At 38.4% G+C, this 22,475-nt stretch overlaps 1 protein-coding gene across 3 annotated transcripts in view; it reads right to left on the bottom strand.

Annotated features, from left to right (window-relative positions):
* Window positions 1–127: 127 nt before the first annotated feature.
* TEC (tec protein tyrosine kinase) overlaps window positions 128–22,475 on the bottom strand; it is a 43,810-nt gene continuing 21,462 nt past the window's right edge. For 2 of the 3 annotated variants that reach the window (XM_012573516.5, XM_030271022.4), the window contains exons 3-18: window positions 14,189–14,290; window positions 13,144–13,225; window positions 11,469–11,597; window positions 10,027–10,067; window positions 9,401–9,582; window positions 8,396–8,461; window positions 6,628–6,682; window positions 6,385–6,464; window positions 5,709–5,842; window positions 5,274–5,348; window positions 4,407–4,578; window positions 4,028–4,244; window positions 3,428–3,492; window positions 2,359–2,477; window positions 1,865–2,022; window positions 128–1,209 (exon numbers count right to left, since the gene is read on the bottom strand). In XM_012573516.5, the coding sequence (XP_012428970.4) occupies window positions 1,132–1,209; window positions 1,865–2,022; window positions 2,359–2,477; window positions 3,428–3,492; window positions 4,028–4,244; window positions 4,407–4,578; window positions 5,274–5,348; window positions 5,709–5,842; window positions 6,385–6,464; window positions 6,628–6,682; window positions 8,396–8,461; window positions 9,401–9,582; window positions 10,027–10,067; window positions 11,469–11,597; window positions 13,144–13,225; window positions 14,189–14,290 (1,755 nt within the window). In that variant the 3' untranslated portion in view covers window positions 128–1,131. Of the gene's footprint in view, window positions 1,210–1,864; window positions 2,023–2,358; window positions 2,478–3,427; window positions 3,493–4,027; window positions 4,245–4,406; window positions 4,579–5,273; window positions 5,349–5,708; window positions 5,843–6,384; window positions 6,465–6,627; window positions 6,683–8,395; window positions 8,462–9,400; window positions 9,583–9,649; window positions 10,000–10,026; window positions 10,068–11,468; window positions 11,598–13,143; window positions 13,226–14,188; window positions 14,291–22,475 lie in introns of those variants that run through there. The other variant, XM_072928147.1, reaches the window with a different exon arrangement.

Here is a 22,475-nt window from a genome sequence, read left to right on the forward strand (position 1 = left end):
TACACACCAAAGTGTATATATCTATATATTCGTATATATAAATGCACTAACATAAAGCCATATTCATGTGACTAATTAGTTTGACTTATGATGCATTGACATTAAATTACAGGCTACAAATCAGATGTTCCAAATAACAGTTAACATTTAGTTTATTCACACACACATGCAGTATGATATCTTCTGTTATGAACAGAAAGGTTAGATCACAGTATGTACACACAACAGACAGAAATGCGAGCCCTTCTTAAACACACTTGAGAATTTCTTTCATTTACACCCCCCTGTATAGAATTGTGTGTTTAAGTGAAGGAAAGACAAATTTGTGCTTGAACATTTCAAGACAAAATCCCCCTCACTTTATATAAATAAATGCATTCAATTTATATATTTACAGTACATACAGCATATAAATTATTTTATAATTAATCCAAAACACGGTACAATGGTTCACTGACAGCCAGTTGTGCTGAATCTTGGACTTATTTTTCATTAGTAACATGAAGACTAAGCATGGGAAGTCTCTGATAAGTCAAGCTTACAATGACTCCAGGCATATCATGGCTCATGAAGCACAGCTTTTAGAGTGTTATGCTAAACTGAGCTGGTAACAACCTAGTATGTGCAAATGAAAGAGGTGCATCTTGTCTTCTTGATAAACACTCATCAACCAAGAAAAATAATGTTTCTGGAAAATCTCTGGAAACATTTCAGTGTCAGTAAAAAGCCATTTATAAACACGTTCCATTTTTAAGCATGCAAATCACTACTAATGCTACTGCCCATGTAAAGAGAACCCCAACAACGTGGACTGTATGTACATGAACCAAACCTACTAAATGCAAATGAGGTTCCTGGCCTCTGGCTGCATTTTCTCCCTCTATAAAGAGCTGAACTTTACAGCCATGCTGACTTCTCAGAGAAAATATAGAGATTACTAATATTGTTGAAGATACTGTGCTCATTTCCCATCATGGAAAACTCTCCTTATTCTGGAGTGCAACAGGTTCCCCACATTGTTTATTTAGCAGCACCCAACAGCTTACACCCAAGCTCTTAAAAAGAAACTATGAAGCCACATATCTCTGGGAAGTGCCTTATTTTCTCTGCTTGTGCTGCTGTTGTCTTTTTTCAAAAAGCATCTTCACCCTCTGCAATGTCAATGATTGCATGAAGCAACTCTTCAAAAGTTGGGCGTTCCTCTGGTTTCTAAAAATAAAACATATGCACAGCTGTGATCACAAATCAATAAAGTTGTGTTGATTTTGATAAATTGCTGGACATATCATCATTATTTGGTGAGGAATTTAGCACTTCATTAGGTATTAAATGTAAAATAATTTCCTTGTCTGGATTTTGAGATGTGTCATTCAATCTCAGTAGCATCAACTTTTCTTTATTGCTTTGAAAAAGGCATAAATAGTTGTTGCTGGACTACTCTTTATATAATTCATTATTTTGCATAGTTTTACACCTTTTTTATTTTTCTTCCCCATTCCCACCCTTCCCCAATGAACTGCTCCAATCATTCTTAATGCAAGTTGCTCATGCTTCTAAGAATTTTGGGTGTCAGTCTCTGATGCGCCTTTTATAGCAACTTATTTTCTGACTCTGAAATGAGAAATGATTTAATTTTGTTACTAAATGCCTTCACATACTTAATCTGACAGTTCATTAATTTCATAGAAATTTCTTCAATGTTTTATCTTATCAGAGCTCTAGTTCAGTTGCACATGAGTAGCTGAGAGACCTGGATGCACTCAGAACACTGCTCTAGAGAAGATAACTGCTGTTTCTAGATCAACCTTTATTTCAATTCAAAGAAAAAAAAAATTTAAATATATATATATATATAAATATATACCTCCTGCCAGCACATCATCATCATTTCATACATCTGCTTACAGGCCAGTTTGGGCCGATACAAGCGATGTCCTTGGCTAACCATTGTTACCACTTCATAGTTGGAGCTTTTTTCAAAAGGCATTTTTCCTTCTGTATATACTTCCCACATTAAAACACCTGGGAAAAAAAAAAAAAAAAAAAGAAAATAACTAACTTCTTTAACATATGTGTTTATTTTGAGCACTGGACTCAGGCTTTCTGATAGATAAATAGTTTGAGATCCATATTCTAGACACTTTTCACATGTGTCATCACTGAAAATGTGTTATTCTAGTAGCATGGGTTTTAATAAGTAACAAAACTAAATATGTCTGTGGAACTTTATCCCTAATAAAACCACGGCAAATGGTTTCTCTGAGCTTCTTCTCAGATGTCTGAATCCTTCCCAATAACCAAAGCTTAACTGCTATAGATAAAACAAAATACACTTTCTTTCCATGATGAATATCTTACCAAATGACCAGACATCTGACTTGCTGCTGAATCGGCTGTAATTAAAAACTTCTGGGGGACACCACTTCACAGGAAATTTAGCCCCTGAAGAACTTGTGTATTGGTCATCCAGGACATACCTAAAAAAACCACAAAAAAAAAAAAAAAGAAAAAAGAAAAAACACCACAAAAAAACACCCCCAAACCAAACCAAACAAATAAAAAAAAACAAAACAAAAAAGAGAGACATTAAATCCTTCTGTCAGCCTCCAAACCTGCAAATTTTCATTTAGCTTTGGATTGCAATATTAGAAGCTCATATTGCCACCTAATGGCCATGGGCATTAGCATCACAAGATAAAAATCGCTTCTCTGGGCAGTACTACGGCTGCAGCCACGACTTTGTTCATTTTTCATATTACGCCGGAGTCCTTTCTTGTGATTTATTAGCTATATAATACATGTCTAGGCCTTCTGCAAATTAAATATCTCTAATATGAGATAAAATGAAGGAAAAAGAGAAATCTCATGTTCTGTTTTTCACCAGCCAGTCTGAGTTCAGTTGACAGGGGATATAGAAACTCAGCAACACAGAGATGTGGCAAAAGTCAAACCACGGTGCTTTAACACCTTTTTTGGAAGAGCTGCTCCCACCACCACATCACCCACGCAGGTGCTAACAAAGGCAGGAAATTAACCCCCTCCAGATCTCAGCATATCCCAGCCCTTCAGCTAGCACAACTCTGAACCATCTATCCCAAGAGAATCCCAAACTCACTGAACAGCCTGTTTCTAACATCTATTTAACAAAATACACTTTAACTATTATCTCTGCAGCAGCTCTGCTCTCTGAAACACAAGCTCTGTCTTTTTTTAAATGAATAAGGAAATCAGCACAGAGCAAGCAAGCATTAAAGACATGAGAAAAGAAAAGGCAAAACAAACCCCATCAAAGGCTATTTTACAGAGAGGTCCAAAAAGATCATTTTTGTATGCAATTTTGCTTGGTCTATGCTGCATTTGGGCTAAGTACAAGGCTTAGGTGAATTTTTCCAAATCTCCGTAAATGCCTTTGCACACTCCCACATACCTTGTCATTCCGAAATCTGAGACTTTGACCACTCCTGAGTCACTCACCAAGCAGTTCCTTGCAGCCTGCAATGGGATTGGTTAGAGCTGGATGAAAACTTGAAATCTCTTGCAGACAAGTTACAGCAATCTAATCATGTCTTTGTATCCATTGCTTAGCAAGTTAAGCCATTTACCAAGTTCAGTGGTGTATTCTCATTATATAAAGTACATGTGCATCTCCTCTTGATAGTACCATTTTCACAACCACACTATTGTGTAAAAGATCACCAGGAAAAAAATCATCATCTCAAGGGATTAATGTGTGGTGAAAATGGCAACAATACAGAAAGGAGATAGGCTATTATAGCAGCACAAATTGCTACTATTTATAAACATTTCAGAGAGATTTTAGTCCATTTTCTTGGGAGAGAAAAATCTGTCATGATTTTCTGTACAGAGCAGTTTTAGAGACTTGACTAGACCATAAAGAGTCAACTTCATCCACTCAATTTTCTGCAAGAACAAAACCAGTTGTAAACGAAGAGGCCGTTTCAAAAAGGAATAGGTACATTAAAAATAAAAATTTCAAAGAGGAACGTATTGCCTAATAAGATGTTACCAGGTCTCTGTGGATAAAGCTGTTCCTTTCCAGGTACTCCATTCCCTCACATACATCTTGGCACATAGTAAGCAGAGTGTCTCTACTCAAAACTCCCCGTTTTTGTCTCAGGTAATTGAGAAGGCAGCCATGCTCCATGAACTCTGTCACGATGTAAATGGGCCTCTGCTGTGTGCACACACCATACAGCTGAACTAGTTTAGGGTGTGTTAGCTTCCTGAAAAGATTGAGATCATGTCGTTATTACTTCTTCCACCCAGTGCTAGTTCTCCAGCACACAAAACTGCAAAAATACCACCTCCCCCAGAGTTTATTTATAATCAGTACACAGCATCAGAGGCCTAGGACTGGAAATCAAAGTGCCAACCACACAACTCACATCATTACTTTAGCTTCTTCAATGAAGTCCTCTTCATACATAGCACCTTCCCGAATAGCCTTGATGGCCACTTTGTACTGTGCCCGCCACTTCCCGAGGCGCACCACGCCAAACAGACCGCTCCCCAGCTCCCTCATGAATGTCAGTTCTGAGGGATTGATCTCCCATTTCTCTATAGAACAGAACAAATTAACAACAGTTAAGGAACCTACTGAGCTGGTAGAGGATAAGGAAGAGGAAAGAGAAACTGGACTAGTAGCAAATTAAGGAATTTAGGTAGAAAATGTCTGAGAATTAACTTGAAAACTGAACACTTCTGTACATCACAAAACAAACTTTTAGGTGGATGTGACCTTTAAGCAACTCCTGACTAACACAAAAGTCAAAATTCAAACTTTCCTGAGGCTAGTAATTACATACTGATACTATCAGATTTGATTTCAACAAAATGCCACCACAAAGTTGTGCCAATGAATAGAAATTGCTCACATCACCACACTTGAAAAATGGCTATTCCAAATTTATATTTTAAAACAGTAATCCCTCAACAAAGATCAAAGGGTTAAGTTTGCGTCAGAAGTCTGGAGATTAATGAAAGAACCAAAGGCACAGCTCTCTAATAAGGCAGAGCTCAAGATATCCATGGCAGAAAGCATGGAGGAAAATACCAAATTTCGCTGGAGCGCCAGTGGCACATGGTGCCTCTGCATGCTGATACTCTGCACAAGGGTCTTGACAGTACAGCTTGGACCAGTGTATATTCATATAGCCAACCACAGCACAAAACTTTTAGAAAGTATTGTAGCATCTCAGCATACATGACATCATTAGAATAAGTGTAGATGAACATAACAGGCAATCACATACCATAGCTGAATCCTGCCGTTGTTGGTGCCGTCGTCCTCTTTGGGGTCACTGGGTAACGCAGCCTGGTAACGAGACCTGAGGGTCAATGATAATTCAAGAGACAGTTTACTTCTGAAACAGCACCAGGCAGCAACTCAGCCGCTTGTTCAATGCAGAATCCAATTAAGAATATGTAGAAAAATCAGTTATAATAAATGAAAAGTGGAAGTATGTTTTTGGGGTATATTTTCTAGAATGTCATGAGGAAATGCTGGGCCATCTGAGTTTGATGTAAAGATCTGGAAATTATTGAAATAGTGTGAAACTGCAGTGTTTCATGACTTCCCTGAAAAGGAAGGATCCACAAAACTCCCAAAAATTCCATTAAAACAATAAAATGTCTCAAACTCCTTTTCAAATCAACCTTAGGTGACAGAAAGAATCTAATCCATCTACCTGCTGCATTATGGCTGTGATATTCAATTATTTCTGGAATGGAGTTAAAGAGATGTTTTTCTGCAAGGTAGTACTGTTTTGGTGATGTCACCGTTTCTTTTATATGATAGTGTCTTATTCCTGATGAACCTTCCCTGGGAAAAAAATAACAACAATAATAATTATTAATAATATCATGTCATTTGTGGTGAATTTTTTAAGCGTAGCATATTGACAAGAAAAAGTAAACTGAAAGAGCCAGCACAGGTGCAGAGTACCACGCGTTCTGGGAACAGCTTGAATATGAAGTATCCTAAGCACTGGCAACTTGCCCTCATCTCAGTGCTCAAACCAAGTTGAAGATTAACCCAGAAAAGGTTAATTTTCAGTACAGTGAGCTCCCCAGTCCAGCTCACACATACAGACACAAATGGAGGCTGGCAGGAGAGAAGAGACCAAATGGGGTGGGAGAGCAAAACCTTCTCCTTTGAGTGGGGGTTAAGGTCTACACTGGATTAAACTAAATGGGAACTAACCATGGAGTTGAGAAGTTTGTTTTAGTCATCTCTCTTTTCTATCAGCAGCTCTTGTTTCCTTATTGAGCCTTCTCCTGGCTTCCCCCCAGCCAATGAATTTGGATACAGATACAGACGGATTCAGATGAGAGAAGATGGGCAGAGAAACCATAGAAACTCACCCTCCAAATTTTGTGTAAAGGGAAACAGTATACAGGCCAGGCTGACTGGAGTCTCTCACCACAAAACCACCTTCTTTATCCTAAAACACAAGCATATTGACAGTTTTGAGCAACTGGTTTTAAGTTACATGATTCTTTCACTTGGTTCCAGGATATGTAGTTGCCAAAATATGCCTGTGCTTTAACTCAAAAAGCTATTTAAAATGAATTTCACAGTAGATACTGTAAGGCTGATGTGCTTACCTCATTTCTGAGGAGCTGCTCTGCCTTGCTTCTGTTCAGGTTTCGGCTGTACCACCTGCAACACAACATCAGTAAATAAAACTTCCCCAGGGTGTATGATTTACCTAAAACACTTTAAGCAAAGTATTATGAAACTAGAGATTAAATAATTTTATGATAAATGAAGATCAAGAATTGAACATTTCTAACATGCAAAAATAAGTCTCTACTACACTGTGCAGTTGTCCCATAAAAAGGCCCTGTAATAAATCCATTGAGATCCCACAGAAGCCCATAAAACTCAGGGAATTAGTGTAAGGTTTCGGAAAAAACACTTGTCAAACACGTTCATGCTGATGACAGTAGATGCTGTGAAGAGCAGCCCAAGGGGAAGGCTGGCAGCCCTGGGGAAGCAGCTGCCCGCACAACAGTCAAATCACCCGTGGAGCTGGCTGTCAGACTGCTCTGGCATCCAGCATCTCCAAACCTCTGGGCTCCCAGGGAGGACCCAGCTAGCAAAGGGGGGGCTGAAACTCTGAATTAAGTGTCATGGCTGCACATCTCTGAGCTCTGTGCTGCATGGGCAGGTTAAAGCAGCTACAGAAGCACCAGCATGTCAGCCAGTAACAGAGAATAGTGAAAAAAGGAAAACCAGGCAGTTTGCAAATGGTGTGGTGCAGTTGTTTTGAGTTATGCTGTTATTTCAGTAACAGAGCAGGGAAGTGGCACAGCAGCCTTTAATCAGATTCTGCCTGTTCTGAAGACAGTGGTTTCTTGCAGCTGGTACATGACCTGGAGTAATGCTCCCTGGACTACGCAGAGACTGAGAAGTTTGGCCCCAAGGTGGTAAAAGCACAGAGTGGCTGGACCAGATAAGGCAGTCCAGTTCCTTCCTTCCCCTTCTGCCAGCCCGGCAGCCCAGCCCAGAGCTGAGCAGAGCTCTTCACAAGAATTTCTAAGATGAGAAAGCAACAAAGAATTCCCTGTAGTCAAGCTAAGGGCAAAATCCCAGATGAAATTCTGCCTTCTGTCAAACCATGGCAAGTAGAAGCCATATGTAGCTGAGTTTTGGAGATACTAATGTAGCTTTGAAAATTGGTTTTATTTATTATTTTCTTACAACTTCACTTTATCTAAAAGTCATGAAGTATGTCCTATATTCTCAGGCACAACAGTTTATCCTATAATGATGTTTGAGTATCAAGAACAGGTTATCATGTTAAATTTTACCCTGATGTTCTTAAATAAGTACTCCCTAATTAAACATCAACTGGAAAAAGCATTTGAAAAAAAAAAAGCTATATATTTATAGCTGCTAAGTTACATACATTGAAACCTGAAATATATCAAATTACATATTTTCTTGAAAACTAGAGCTTCCAAAATATCCAATCTTTTATGTTTATTTGGAGTGATTTCCACTGTTTTCTCCTCTACTGTTTACTGCTACAAACTTTGGACAGACATATCACTTTACTAATAAAACAACATTTAGAACACTTAAAATGGGTAAATTTCCTTCAAAGTTTCCCTTTGTCTACCAGAGAACTAAGAGGGGGTTTTTTGCTTTAACCATGATAGCCTAAATACTACATGCCTGATGGCTGTCTCACTGTCTTGGTTATACATTGAAAATCCCAACATAATCAATGAGGAGAATCTGAAAAAATATCTGCCTATTTCAGTTGTTTAACCTCTAGGTGCTACCGTATGTGAACGGTTGCTTTCAAAATGCTAAAAATACATTGTCATTCTTGAAGTTTAGGTTTCATTTCAAACATTCACTTACTCATACTGATCAAGGTTGTTGGACTTCTTTCCTGTTACATAGTTGCTTGGAATATATCCTTGTTTTCTAAAAAAATATAGAATATATCATCTGAGTGAAAACATGTAAAATTGCACGCCTAGAACACAGTTGCTTCTTTCTGCTAATTACTAGAGGTCTCTTGATGTAATTTATTAATTACTGACCCACCCACTCTACTGGTTATTCACAAACTAATTTTCCACATCAGCATTTCCACATTAACTTTCAGTGTCCCTAGAAAAGTGTCATGGGCAGCAGAAGGGTCCAAGAAAACCAGCAGAAGGGGTAAAGGAAAGTGTGTAACCCTCTGCTGCTGTCACTCTTCTGCACTCAGAAGTCCCAGTCAGTCAGGGGAAATATGTGTGGAGCCTGGCAACTCACAATTACCCATAACATATGGCAACAGGAACCTGATAAATATTGAAATATGAAAACTTTCATCTTTGAAACCGCAGGGAAAATTCTAATAGAGGGAATGTGAAGTTGCAGTCATTACAGCATCTCACTGCAATTCTCTCTCAACTTATTCAAAGATTGTCCCTAATGATCCAGCTATTAAGTAAAATGATGATTATTCAAGTCTGGAAGTCAGAGCCTGCTGAGCTAAATGTTACCCATATTGCTCCCTAACGAGACATTCCCCAGTTAAATGGGAATACTTTACCAGTCTAGTGAGGTTTTAAAGGATGGCTGGTGCTTTAATTAGGGAACTATAATATTAGAAAGTAAACATAATTGGAAAGGCTTCCAGTTCTGCAACTGTCTTTGCACTTGGGTCCCACAATCTGTCTATCAAGTACTGCACTTTCAAAAATTGGATTCTGTGTGAGAATATATGGATGATATTTCAGAGCCTGGGCATAATGTAGAATCTAATGCAGTTATTTGTTGACATATAGTAAATATGAACTTCTACAATATGAAAATGGACTTATGAACTTCATAACAAAAAACAGTAATAACAAAAAGAGGAACTCATTTTACCCGTATTTATCTCTTGCCTTCCACCAATGAATGTCGTTCTTCTCAATCACTGTATATTCTTCACCTTTCTCTAATCTTAAATCATGGTGTTCTGTAGGTTCAAAGTCATACATTGCTACCACTATCTCCTCCTCTTCATTCCCATTTTCTTCAACTGGAGGAATAGGTGGTGGAGGTCTTCGCTGAAAACAACACGTTATTAAATTATCCTCCCATGCTGCTCCATCCTCCTGCCCCATTTACCCTTACCATAACACCAGTGCATCCTGGAGGCAAAAGCTGGGCTAGTCCTGTGGTGGCTGGGGGGCAGCTGGGCTCTGTGGCAGCAAATCACGCAGGTGCCAGCCATGGGGTTGGTTTCTGCTGCAGCCTTGCAGCTGCCAGTAAAAAGCAAAGCTGGCTGGCATTTGCTTTTTGTCCACATCTTCCACCAGCAGTACAGATATAGCTAATAGATGCAGCTAAATTTCAGTGGGATTTTTTTTCACCCTGAGATAGAGCATGATGCCCATTTATGCATCCAGAAATAGACCTTTGCTCCAGGATACAGCAAGTATTTTGAGAAATGTGAGCACTTTTTCAAAAAGTAGTAATTATCTATTCAATATTTTAAAGATTCTACCTACCGCACTTTTTTCTGGCACTGAAGAGGACAATCTCATTACATCTAGAAAGAAAGCATAGGAGAGGATTTATGCCTATTCTTTTAGTTATAAATTTTAAAACTAAATAAAAGGTTTAAATTTTAGATTAGCTGAAACCGAACAAGCCTTCAGTATGGCTTAGAAATTCAGAAAGCAAAAACAACTCCAATTAAGCTATAGGAGAAATTATTAAATATTCTTTAAAAACATCCTAAATCAGCCAGCAGGTTACATTGACCACAGATTTGGCAACATCTATGCCACACCAGACCCTGCCACAGAGAGCTCTGAACTAGCCCTCAGATGCAAAAATTTATGAGAAATAAAAACGCATTGAGATAAATAAGGCATAAGAAAATGAAGCTGTGTTCTTGTCAGCATGATGATCTAAAAGTCTGTTAATATTAACATCTGCCCTTTTAAAAAGCATAAGCCCCTGAACCATGCCTTGCTAAATAATGCATAACACTTGTATGTATTTTCTTATTACATCTCTCAAACACAAAATTATTTTTCTCCTGCACGACTTTTTTCACACATTTAAAAGGTTGAGATATAGGCCATGCTTTTCATTTTGCTGAATCAGATCCGCCACGAGCTCCTGTTTATTCTGCAAGTTTTCTAATGCTACTAAATCCCCAGGTCCCCCTGATTGCCTGTGCATACATAAGAAATCATTGGGTGCCACAGATTTAACTGGGAGATAAGCAATGGCTCAATTTCTTTCCTTACTATGAAATTTTCCTTAAAACATGGACTGAAGAATTACTAGCTCCTTTGTTGGACAATATTGCAGTGCCACAGCAATGCACACTACAGCATCCACTGCTGAATCAGCAGAACCTGCAGGCTAGAGGCTGGAAGATGCAGTGCCTACAGAAGTCACAGCTCAGCCAGGTTCAGCACAGGAACATTTACAAACCTCTGAGGAAATTCAGTCCAGTGTCTGTAAATATATTAAACTTTCCTGTATCATTTTCAGCTTGGTGTAGGAACACTGAATGCAATGCAGTTATTATTCTTTCACATGGATATGCAGAGTTTTTAATAAATAACTGAAGACCTGGCAAGATTTGTAGCTGAATCTTTTCCACCATAAGGTTTCATCTTCAGTCTGAGATAAACACTTGGTCAAATGGATCAAATCTCAAATGGGAGAAAAAAACCAAATTAAATTCAGCAATTTTAATAATTCCTTTCATATTTATCTAAACTTTTTTTTTTTTTGCAAGGATATTTTGCTGGCTTTTCTGTTTTTTACAGAATGCTTGGTAATTATTTACTTATTTTAGACACAGTTATCAATGATTGACTCTGCTCTATAAATTTGCCTAATACCAAGGCATTCATATGTGATGACAGAATCATATAAAAAAGCAGAAAAATATGCCAGGAGAACTTTGTAAGAAAACATATGTACTTACTGTTTTCAAAAAGACAATATTTTTCACAGCCAGGTGCTAATTTTTCTGTCTGTCTGCAGCATTGATAAATTCCCTCTGTCCAGAATTTAGGATGATATTTTACCATTATATTGCTGTTGTTCTTTATTTCTACAAGAAGAAAAGGAGCATATTTTGAAAGATACAAAAAAAAAAGTCTGCAAAAGAGTAATTTTTAATACATATTACAATATCTTTGACATGAGGCATAATCTTCGCTTGCCCTTACTTTAGCACAGCTTCCCTTCTTGCAAGTTTACATGGAGGTGATACAACAATCATAGAGGATATATATATATATATATATATATAAGGTAATAACTTTATTCCAGAAGGATCACCATACTTTCCCCCCCCCACACCAACCATCCTAGCAGGGGTTTGGTGCATCAATGAAAGGAGACCCTGCACTATGGGATCAGTCAGGCAGCTCTATAGGCTTTGGGAGCTCTGCCTCCAGCTTCATTGCTGTTGCAAGTGACTCAAATTCATCTACAAACAATGTTCTGGAGGGAAAGACAGCTCATATTTATCTCTGTTCTGTGGCGCAGTTCATCATTGTGGTCTGGAAGGTTCCTTACCCCATGCTATGGGCTTGCTGAGTTTCAGAGGTCATTCCTTACCCTCTGACCCCAGCCCAGAAATAATTTCTTACTATTTTTCAGACCACCTGTAATTAATGTGAGCATCTGATGGTGAGAGAGGGCATTAAGAGCAAATTTTAAAAAACCCTCTGTTCACTGTGAAAGTAACTATCTGATCACATCTCAGCAGAGATACCTCCTATCATTTTACATCAGCTTAAGGCCCACAACGTTGCTGAGCTACATCCAAACAAAACTTTTCAGTTATGCCATCAACTAGCTTGGATAAACTTTTTAACTCATTGTGCAAAAGCAGAATCAAATTCTGATTGCAGCTGCACTTCACAAAATCAAACTACATCAGTCTGAGTATTTGAGGCATTCAGTACCTGTTACCCCACCCTGTGTATGCAAGCGATGAACTGGCCCATTAAAAAAATTAGAATTGGTAATTATAAGCAGCAGAAACTCTATAATTTAATCTTTGTAATTTGTTGTGGGTTGATGCTAGCCAGAAGCTAAGCACACATGCAGGCACTCACCCATTCCCACAACCTAGTGGGATGGGGGAAGGAATACAAAGAACAAGAGACAAAAACTTTTGGCTTGAGATAAAAAGAGTTTAATAACCAAAAGAGAGGGAAAAAAAGAACCCAGAAGTAATGTAGAGTAAATCACTCACCATCTCCCACAAGCAGCTCAATGCTCAGCCAGCCCCTGTGCAGCAGCCAACAGGGAAGGAAAAAACCCTAATCCCTGTCTTCTAGCCCAGTTTTTATTGCTGAACTCAACTTTATATTGAATATCCCTTTGGCAGTCCAGGCCTGCTGTCTTGACTGTGTCACCTCCCAGCCTCTTGTCCACCCCCAGTCTGTGGGGGCAGAAGAGGAAAAAGGCAAATCCTCCATGCTGTGCAAGCACTGCTCGGCAGCAACCACAACACTGGTATGTTTTAACACCATTTTGGCCACATATGCAAAACACAGCACCAAAACACACTGCCAATCCATGCAGACAGCTCAAGCACAGGTATCTGCCTATGTTAGAATTTAAGGATAAGCAACTCCCCTTACCTTCTTTCAGGTTCCTCACCCACTGATCCCGGCTTTGTGCACTCGGTGCAAAAATATAAAGTGTATTAGCATCATATACAACCTGGAGGGGAGAAAAGAAATAATCAAAATACATTCACCTCAAAATGTTAATTCATTTCTTCCTGAAGAAACAGAATATGACAAATTACTGTTACATTTGGCAGAATTAGTGTATTCAGGCACAAAATGCAGAAACTGGGAAAGTTATTAAGGTGTATTACTCAGATATAATGTTTTCAGGAAAATTAGGAAGAATTTGTCAGCATTCCTCAAAATGCTTGCTTCACACTTTGCTTTGTTTTTTCTTCACTGTGTTTTTTCTAAAAACAGTTCAATTTAATGAATGAAAGCTACTTTGTAATCAGACGTTCTCCCATCTGAGTCCGAATTGCTTTGGAGTGACTCTTTTTTATTTCTCCGCTGCTTGTATTGGCAGAAAAAAGAGTATTGCTCTGGCAAAAATGGATCAGAGTCACTGCTGCCCCTCTCCAGCAATGGAGTGAGGAATTCCTCCTCACTCCAACCATCCCCTCTATAGTAAGGAGGCACAGCATCCAACCTCCTTTGTTTTCTCTTTTCATTTCCATTCAATTCACAATGAAACAGGGAAAAAAAGCAACAAGTTTCATTTTGATTTTCTTATTCCTATATAATTTCATGGTAATTAGATTTTATTTACTGTGAAAGAATGAAGACAGGGAAATTGGACTGTCAGCTCATTTGTTCCAGCAGAAAAACAGGGCAGGGAAATTTCCATTCAAAATTCAAGCTGAGAGGGTGAGGAAAAGAAAATGACCAAGTGTCTGTGGCCCAGCTCCCAAGGGAAGGGACTGCAAGGGCAGCAGAGCTTGCAGGGGATGTGTTGTACCACTGATCCTGAATTACCTCCTGCCAACCCAAAAGAGACAAAGAAAGGGCTCATTATTTGCAATTGACAGTAATTCTAAGGGCAGTTATGTCCAAATGACTCTGTGTTGTTGAAAAAAGCACTTTAATTTCTGTATTTTGTGTTTAAAAAGCATACCTGAAAAGGATATTTATTTTGACATGGAATAATACCATCACTTTTCACAACTTCTACACATTTAATCCTTGAAATATCCACAGATCCTTTTCTGTACTTTTTCTGTAAGAGAAAAGAAAAAAAAATTGTAAAAAGATAATCAATTTATATAATTCTCTTTTTTTTTTTTTCAGCAGAGACATCTTGATTTCTTTCCCACTTATAGCAGTGATTTCACTTTATGTGACTTTAACTGGAGAAGTTGTCTGAAAACTGAGAGTATAAAGAGCTGCACTTGTGAAAATGCACTGAGTACAGTAAATTTGCTTAGTGAAAAGTACCAATTCTTTATATAGAAAGTTTCCAATCAGATGTGATTATAGGTTTAATATACTCTTCTTTACAAGAAATAACTTGAGAAAAAAGAAGTGCTTCCCCCTTGCTGAGTTTATGATTAAAACTGGTCTCATCTGCTTTCTTGTTCTGTTGCTGAAGTGCTCCCACCATTTGGAGACTTCTGCTGTGTTCCATTAAGGTTTCAGAGAAATTTGGATGCTACACAGGCAACACAAGTCCCTGATGAGACAGAAAGCAGAAGATACAAGTGTAACCCTGTTCCAAAGTGGGCTCTGTATTGAAGAACAAGGCTAGCAGAAGCCCAGAGAAGCAAAGTCAAAAGCACAGACAAAATCTGAGATTTAGTCACCTACACTGATAATTATTAGCATTTTTAAGAAGGCACAGGTGCTCAGCAGGTGCTGCACAGTGCATGGACTGACAGTGTAGTTCAACACTCTGGAGAAGCAGCCCTTTGGAAGAACAGCTGATAATAAGAGGCAGGTTTAGTCTACACTGATATCCACAGAAAGACAGTGTAGTGTAGTGTAGTAGACAAGTATAGTGCCACATCTCTCTTTGGTTGTTTTTGGGACAACCAAATCTCTAATAGGAGAGGAAGTTTCTACTAGAATCCGGAACAAAACAAAAGCAGTAGCAGCTCATGGCTGGTACTGAATTAAAACACATTAAAAAAATAGATTTGCCAAGCACATCCAGAACATCCAGTCCAGAGTACATCTTCTGAAATACTGACACTGCTCACACAATGTGGAAATAATTAGCAATTACTGAATTATTTGAGATATGTCAATCCTTACTCAGCTTCTTTCTTGGGGATGGAAATTTTAGCCTGAATAGCAGAAGTCCAGTACAATCACAAGCAACTGAAAACACAGTCTTGTAAATAGAACCGAAGAATAACTTCAAATACAGCAGTTAGAATTCCTCACCCTAGAAACACTACAGGTTACTACCTATGAAATTTCATCACCACTTAAAATGTGTTTAGCACTCTGAGTCTTACATAGACCAGTGCAGAGAAAACATGCATAAAGAATTAATGTACATCATGGCAAGCATCAGCAAGAATGACAAGGGATAAGTTCAGATAAAGCTGCAACTGTTATTTTTTACCAGAAAAACCAACACACACAAGAGAGGTGGGTTTTTTAAGGGGAATATATGGGGGAATTAGACACTTTGACCAACCATAAAGAAAAAAAGTAAATAATAAACATTACCCTGAGTTGTACTACAAAGATTTATCAAGTGACGCTGAAAAATATTTTTGTATTAAGTATGCAACCTTGGATTTTTTTACCAAAAAATCATTTTAAGTTTTCTGTTTATTTTATTTTGGTCACTTCCAAATTCAAGATACTCTATCGTATCCCCTTACTTGAACATTGACTTCCTAAACTAAAACATACATTTATGAAAAAGCCAAAACCTGTTACTGAAAATCTACACCACTGGGCAGAGCAGGTAGTACTGCCTCTCCCTCCCCTTGTCACTGTGTGACTGAACTGGCAGTTTCAGGGCTGCCAGGTTAGCCAAAGCAGAACAGGAGGGTCCAAAGGAGATCAGCCCTTTCATGAGACCCAGAATTCAACACCCCACACAACTGTGCTGAAGACACTTCTCCAGATGTCCTTTTTGCACAACCACAGGCAAAGAAGATGAAACACTTACCACTCCTGTAACTTATATACTCTGCTTTCTGTGTCCAGAGGGGCACTCATACTGCTTGGGTCCCACCTGCTGCTTCACTGAGGTTGCAGGACAGACAGACAATACACCTTGGAGGGAGTTTTTGTATCAAGAATCACAGAAGTCCCTTGGTAGAACACACTATTATTTTATCTTGAATCACCCTCCTCTGAGCTCAGAGATTTTCATGCCAATTCTGGCATTCGGGGAGCTCACTCAGAGAACACTGACAGGAGGACAAAGGACAGAAATCCAACTAGATAAACATCTAACATTTGGGGGAAAAACATAAAGGAAATCCCCTGATGTTCAGCACATCATTATAGCAATTGTATTTCCTAATTCATTCCTTTTTATGCTTTCTTGATTTAGGATGGCTCAGTTTGCTTCATCACAAGATACTAAATTAAGCTAACACAAAGCTGACCCACCTCACAAGGCAATCCGCCTTATTAAACATAATGTCAGGGAAGATTCTTCTGTTTTTGCATGTTTTATAGATTAAAAAAAAAACCTTGCATATGTAAAATTAAAAACAAACCTTCAGATAAAGTCATTTTCAGATCACATCAGAAGCAAGTGGTAAGTGTTCAGTATTCATGCCAAGTGTGCAGCCCTGTTTTAGCTGACCATTACTCATTAATAAACTATGGCACACAGAAGCAAGAAAGAATGACTCACGAAAAATGCTAAAAAGCCCACTGCAATTCCTCTCTCCTCCCTAATAAATGATTTCCCTTTATAATAATAGGACATTTTGCGTACCATAACTGTGTTGCATTCATTCGACAGACAGGGTTCTATGGGCTCTACACCCAGCTGTACAGCAGACATGAAATGCAGAATCAAGCCAGAGTTCAAGCTCTGAAGCAGTTGGGAAGTAGAGATGCAGGCATGAGCCAGCCCTGAGAAATTCAACCATAATCACTCTTTGCAACAAGAAAAGCTACAAAGAGACAAAATTAATATAATGGTTGATCATGCAATGCCAAAGTGTAGAAAGCAGAGGGACATTTCTAAAGAATCTTTTTTTTTTTTTTTTTGAGGTGGAAGATGGCTAACAGAGTAGAAAAGAGTTAGATTTATTGTAGAAGTAGCAGTATTTTACCAGAACATTCATGCATGCTCTCTGAATGGGATACAAGTATTCACAGAGAATTTGGAAGAATCACAAGTCAGTGAAACAAAGGGACCTATCAAACCTGGTCTGCTCCTTTACTAGACATAGACATATGCCTCTAGAGGGAGGCCTATAGAAGCAAATATGGTTAGAACAGTAATAAAGGTATAAAAATACTAAATCCCAATAAGGAAAACCTAAAATAGGTAAAATATGTACTTCAAAGTTGCACTAAAGGATGGGGTTTTAGTGTGGTTTTTGGTTTTTTTTAATGCATCTTCTTGCTGAAAATAACTAAAGGGAAGTGACTATACAGAAACTATTATACAAAGCTTTTTAAAATGCCGTATATATTTTATATTTACCTATGTTTCGAAATATTGATTTACAGTTTTAGAAGTCCTACTCCTTGCTCACATTGGTATGGCCAAGTCTTGTTTCCATACAATCCAAAAAGAATAAGCTATTCCTCTTTATTTTAGCATGTTAAACACTAATTGAAGAAGTCATAACACTAGACCTATGTTGTCAGATACGGAACAAATACAGGATTACACAATTCCTTAAAAAAAAATAAAGACAAGAAATACCCAAGTGTTAGATAAGTGTACAATCAAACTGCTGATCCTCTGTACACTTAGAATGACTCCTCTGCTAAATACAGAAGCTTTACAGCTACAGAAGCCTATATCCTCACTATCAGATGAAAATATTTCTTCAGGGTATTTCCTCTTTGCTGATGAACATATTGCACTGTTTACAGCCACAGAAACACGTGTGTATGTGGGGATGTTGAACAATACAAAGTGCATTAGATTTGGAAGAAAAAAGTCTCAATGAAAACATGCATAAGTCAGCTCAGTTGCAGGAAATATCTAGATTTTTGTCTCCCCCATGCTCTCTCTTTCCTTGATGTACATATTATTTATTTCTTCCATGCCTACCCCCGTATAGGAAATCTTGAGGTCATCGGCATGTGACCCATGGAGCTTGTGTTCTCACAAGTGTAGCACATCACAGCACTACTTTTATCTCCTTTTATGGAGTGGCTCTTCAACTTTGCAAAACCACAAAAAGCCTGGCTAAGCCAACACTGCCTACAAACAGCTGCTCTGAAAGAATATGCTCCAGAGCCACATGTATGGGTATTTTCATTTTCTGGTTCTTTGTAGGGAGGGAGGTTGGGCTTTTGAGTTTTGGGGTTTTGTTTCTTTTAATAGTATTGCCATTTATTAATAAATGCACTGACTGGATATTTCTGCATTTCCCTCTTGAGGCAAGCAATTATGGATTATGTGAACATAATTACTGTAGCTAGGTGTTAGGGTGGCCACATTTTCTATTCCTATATTTTCCAGTGTGTCAAATACATTGAAGAATGCCCTTCTCCTTTCAATTATTTAAATTATTAAGAAAAGCAAGTATCAAGTATTTTTATTCACCATTCAAAAGTGGCTAGAATTTATATGAAAAGCAAAAGTTAATTACTATTCTGGTCTAGTCTGACCTGACCCAGTATCTATCTGCAAGGAAGAATTTAAAGGGGAAAAATACAAACATAATTAAGAAGAAGAAAGTTTTAAACCCTGTCTTGCAGATTAAGAGACTGAGAATCCATTACCATAGCCTGGCTGCTCAGCAGATGTCAATGACCAGCACTGGAGACACTGAAAAGCACAAAAATAAATTCTCTGGCATAGCACTGATACAACTTCCTAACCATGGCTACAGTGCATTATCTGTAACTTACTCTTCTCCTGCAATGGAGAGGCAGCCAGTAAAATGCGCACAACTGCAGTTATGATACATTGCTGCAACCTCATAAAAGTAAAGGACACATAATAAATCAGCCAGGTCTCTATCCATATTAAGCCTTAAATAACCTACAATCCTTCAGCTGTCAAAATAACTGCTATACCTCTTCAGGTTATTTCAGACAAGTCTTCTTGATTTTTTGTGAGGTCCACACACACAGAGCTCTCTGTGTCTGCCCAGCCCAGCTGCTGGATTTCTGCCCTGTTTTCCCCTGCTCAAGACCAGGCTCTGGCTGCTGGGTGGGTGACACCTCACATTCATCCCTAACTCAGCCTCCATGCTGTCTGAGCACCAGACTCGGGCAGCCTGAGCCACGCAGAGAGGAGAGCCCAAGTCCACAGGCATCACAGGCAAGCCACCAAAGCCCAGAGCAGGATCCAAGAGGTCACTCAGCCAAGGCACTTGCTGCTTTAACTGCTTTCTCAAGGTCCAGATGCTGGGCTCCACAACGACAGGCAGGATTGCTGAAATGTTCAGATTACAGCAGGATTGCTGAAATGTTCAGATACAGAACAGCAATAAGTAGCCAAGTGTCCAGCCAGCAGGACCCCGGGGTCCTGCTGGCTGGACACTTGGCTACTTATTGCTGTTCTGTATCTTCTGAACATTTCAGCATTGATGCCTTTTTTACTTGTCCACACTTAATTACATTCTACAAAATTAAAAAAAAGAATAAATTAAAAAGGCAAACAATCAAACACACCACACAACTAATCCAAATATACCACATGGATTTCTAGACTTGTTTGTCAAAATACTTGCAGCTCCTTCAAGTTTTATTTCACCTGAGAACTCAACAAGCTTCTACTCCAACAACAGTATTTTCAGCAGTGAAAATACTACAATGCAGAATAGGACATTCCATTCAAGACAGGCTCTCAATCTGGAAACAAGCCACCGATGCCTATTCAACACAGTACCAGCTTCCCAAGTCCTCTGCAATCAGATTTACACAAAGTTTATATAGGTAATTTCTAATGCTGACATATGAAAATGTCTCGTTCAGCAGTGTCAAAGAACCCTTACTGGCATGAAAACACAGGATATCTGCTACTCTCTGCTATCCACAAGACTTGTTACCTCATAGCAGACAGAGCATAGATAAATCTGAGATTATTTTGTTTTGTTTATTTATTTTGTTTTGTTTCTTTGTTGGCTGATGTGCAATTTCTGCATCTTCCAGGTACCATTTCAACAAGCCTATTTTTTCTTCCATTTTCCTCTCAATTATCTTCATAGATTAAAGTTTCTCAGCTTCTCTTCTGCACACTTTTTTAAAACCTAGGCCTTCTCTAGCCTTCTCTTATCTATTTTTCAGTTCTTCCTTAAGACCTTTAAGACTCATCCACTCCTGTCAAGTCATAAGGTAAATATTCTCATCCATGCTTTTTCTATAGCTCAACAACTACAATCTATGCTTCTCAACTTCATCTACTTTTCATTTGTTTCATCTCATAAAAATCAAAATTCTTGTAGATAGTTATTGCAGATTCTCATTTTATAGCTGACTTTTCTTCCAGTAGATGTTATAGAAAACAGGAAATCACTACTACAACATAACCAACTTTTTTTTTTTTTTTTTTTACAACTCAGGTTTCTTTATGAATTACCCTTTAGAAGTGAGCATTCCCATGCATCTGTTAAGCTGCTCCCATTCACATGAATAGCTTCATGTTATGTCTCCAACTTGAACAGTTTTCACTCACAGGTACTTTAAGAAAGCTCTATCATTACAACCTGTGACTTGGAACTAAAAATTTCTCCTACTGGTTTCAAAAGCATTATAACACTGAATTGTGCTTTCATTTATATAAAATAATTAAATCACCTATGCAATGACTAAGGAAATCCCATAAATCAGGGTAATTATTTTAGAAATAATAAAAATAAAGGATAAGTGCTATAGGAATAAACAACAGTAGAATGAATTAATCTGTTAAAAAAGTAAAGTAAGAAGCACAGCTTTTTGGACCTCTACAATGTTGTTGTGCTCCAAATGAAGTATTTGCACAATATTAGTGTTGCAATAAGCTACACAATTTTACCCTGAAACCTACAGCTTCAGGGTGGGCCCCAGAGCTTTTATTTTTCCTTCCTTAAAATATCACCACTGTAATTTCAGCAGCTTCTGTCTGTTCTATATTCAAATTACAAGAACCAAACATAACCTTTGTAGAAGGACCTTTTTTCCTTAGGAAGAGACTTTCAAAATGAGCAACCCCCCAGAATATTTAGGCTTGTATTCTGCTTTTTTCATTTATATCCTGGTTGGTTTTTATCAGTTGTAACAGTCCTGTTTACACAATAAAGTTTTCACACAAGTCTGATCCTAATGCCAAATACGACTACTGCCATGGAAGACAAGACCATTCTGCACCTCCCAAGTTCAGACTCTTAAATGTTTTCCCTCAGGGAACTATCATTTGCCATCTCTGTAGAAGCAAAGGTTTCTGCACACTAAAAAACAGGTAAGTGATGTGCCCACTCCAATATCTTCTGTGCAGCAGTTCCAGAGCTAATGAGCATTGCAGCCCAAACTCTGCCACCTTCTCATCCTCCATGAAAACACTGGAGACTCCTGTCCACCCAAACACATGCAGGGTAACCACAGGAACCAGGATTTAGCCTATGCCTTTTGAAAATGCAGAATCCAATGTACACTATTTATTGCTTTGAACTGTCATCCACACAGCAAACATGAGCAAACAATAAAGATGCCAAAGCGTAAAGAAATTTAATGTTCAAAAGCTCGTAGTCAGCTTCAAATTCATGGTCAGTGCAAGCAGCAGCGGGATGGAAAGGTTAATTCAAGCACGCTGTGCCTTGTGTGGGAGGACATCAACCAAACCACACACATCAGCACACTTTCAAACTAAAGAGTATCACTGATAAGCAAGCTGAACAACAAAAAGAGAGAAAAATATCATGGTGAAAGGGAACATAGCACAAGTTCAATATATATGAGGATACTAACAGTCTACATATTGACAAGGATTCATAAAATTATTACCACATCTGTGTCGCCTTTTGGAAGCACCGCACTCATGAGGAATATCAATGTGAAAGCTTTCAAACAAACAAATTAGCAGGACGTCTCACTTGCACAGACCAGCTCTTTTCAACTATTTCACTGGTGAGAAGTACTTTAACACCTACACTTACACTCTTTCCTTCATCATGACGAATTTCCCTTGCCTAAAATGGCATCTGTAGCAAAAACCTGTAGTCTGGTGGCACTTAAGTTCAAGCAAGATGCCCTGCCAGTATTAGCTAACTAAAACTTGTGTGAAGCAGGTGTTACTTGCTGTCATGGCTGTTCTGTAA

Source organism: Taeniopygia guttata, chromosome 4 (assembly GCF_048771995.1).
Source record: "Taeniopygia guttata chromosome 4, bTaeGut7.mat, whole genome shotgun sequence".
Classification (NCBI taxonomy): Eukaryota; Metazoa; Chordata; class Aves; order Passeriformes; family Estrildidae; genus Taeniopygia; species Taeniopygia guttata.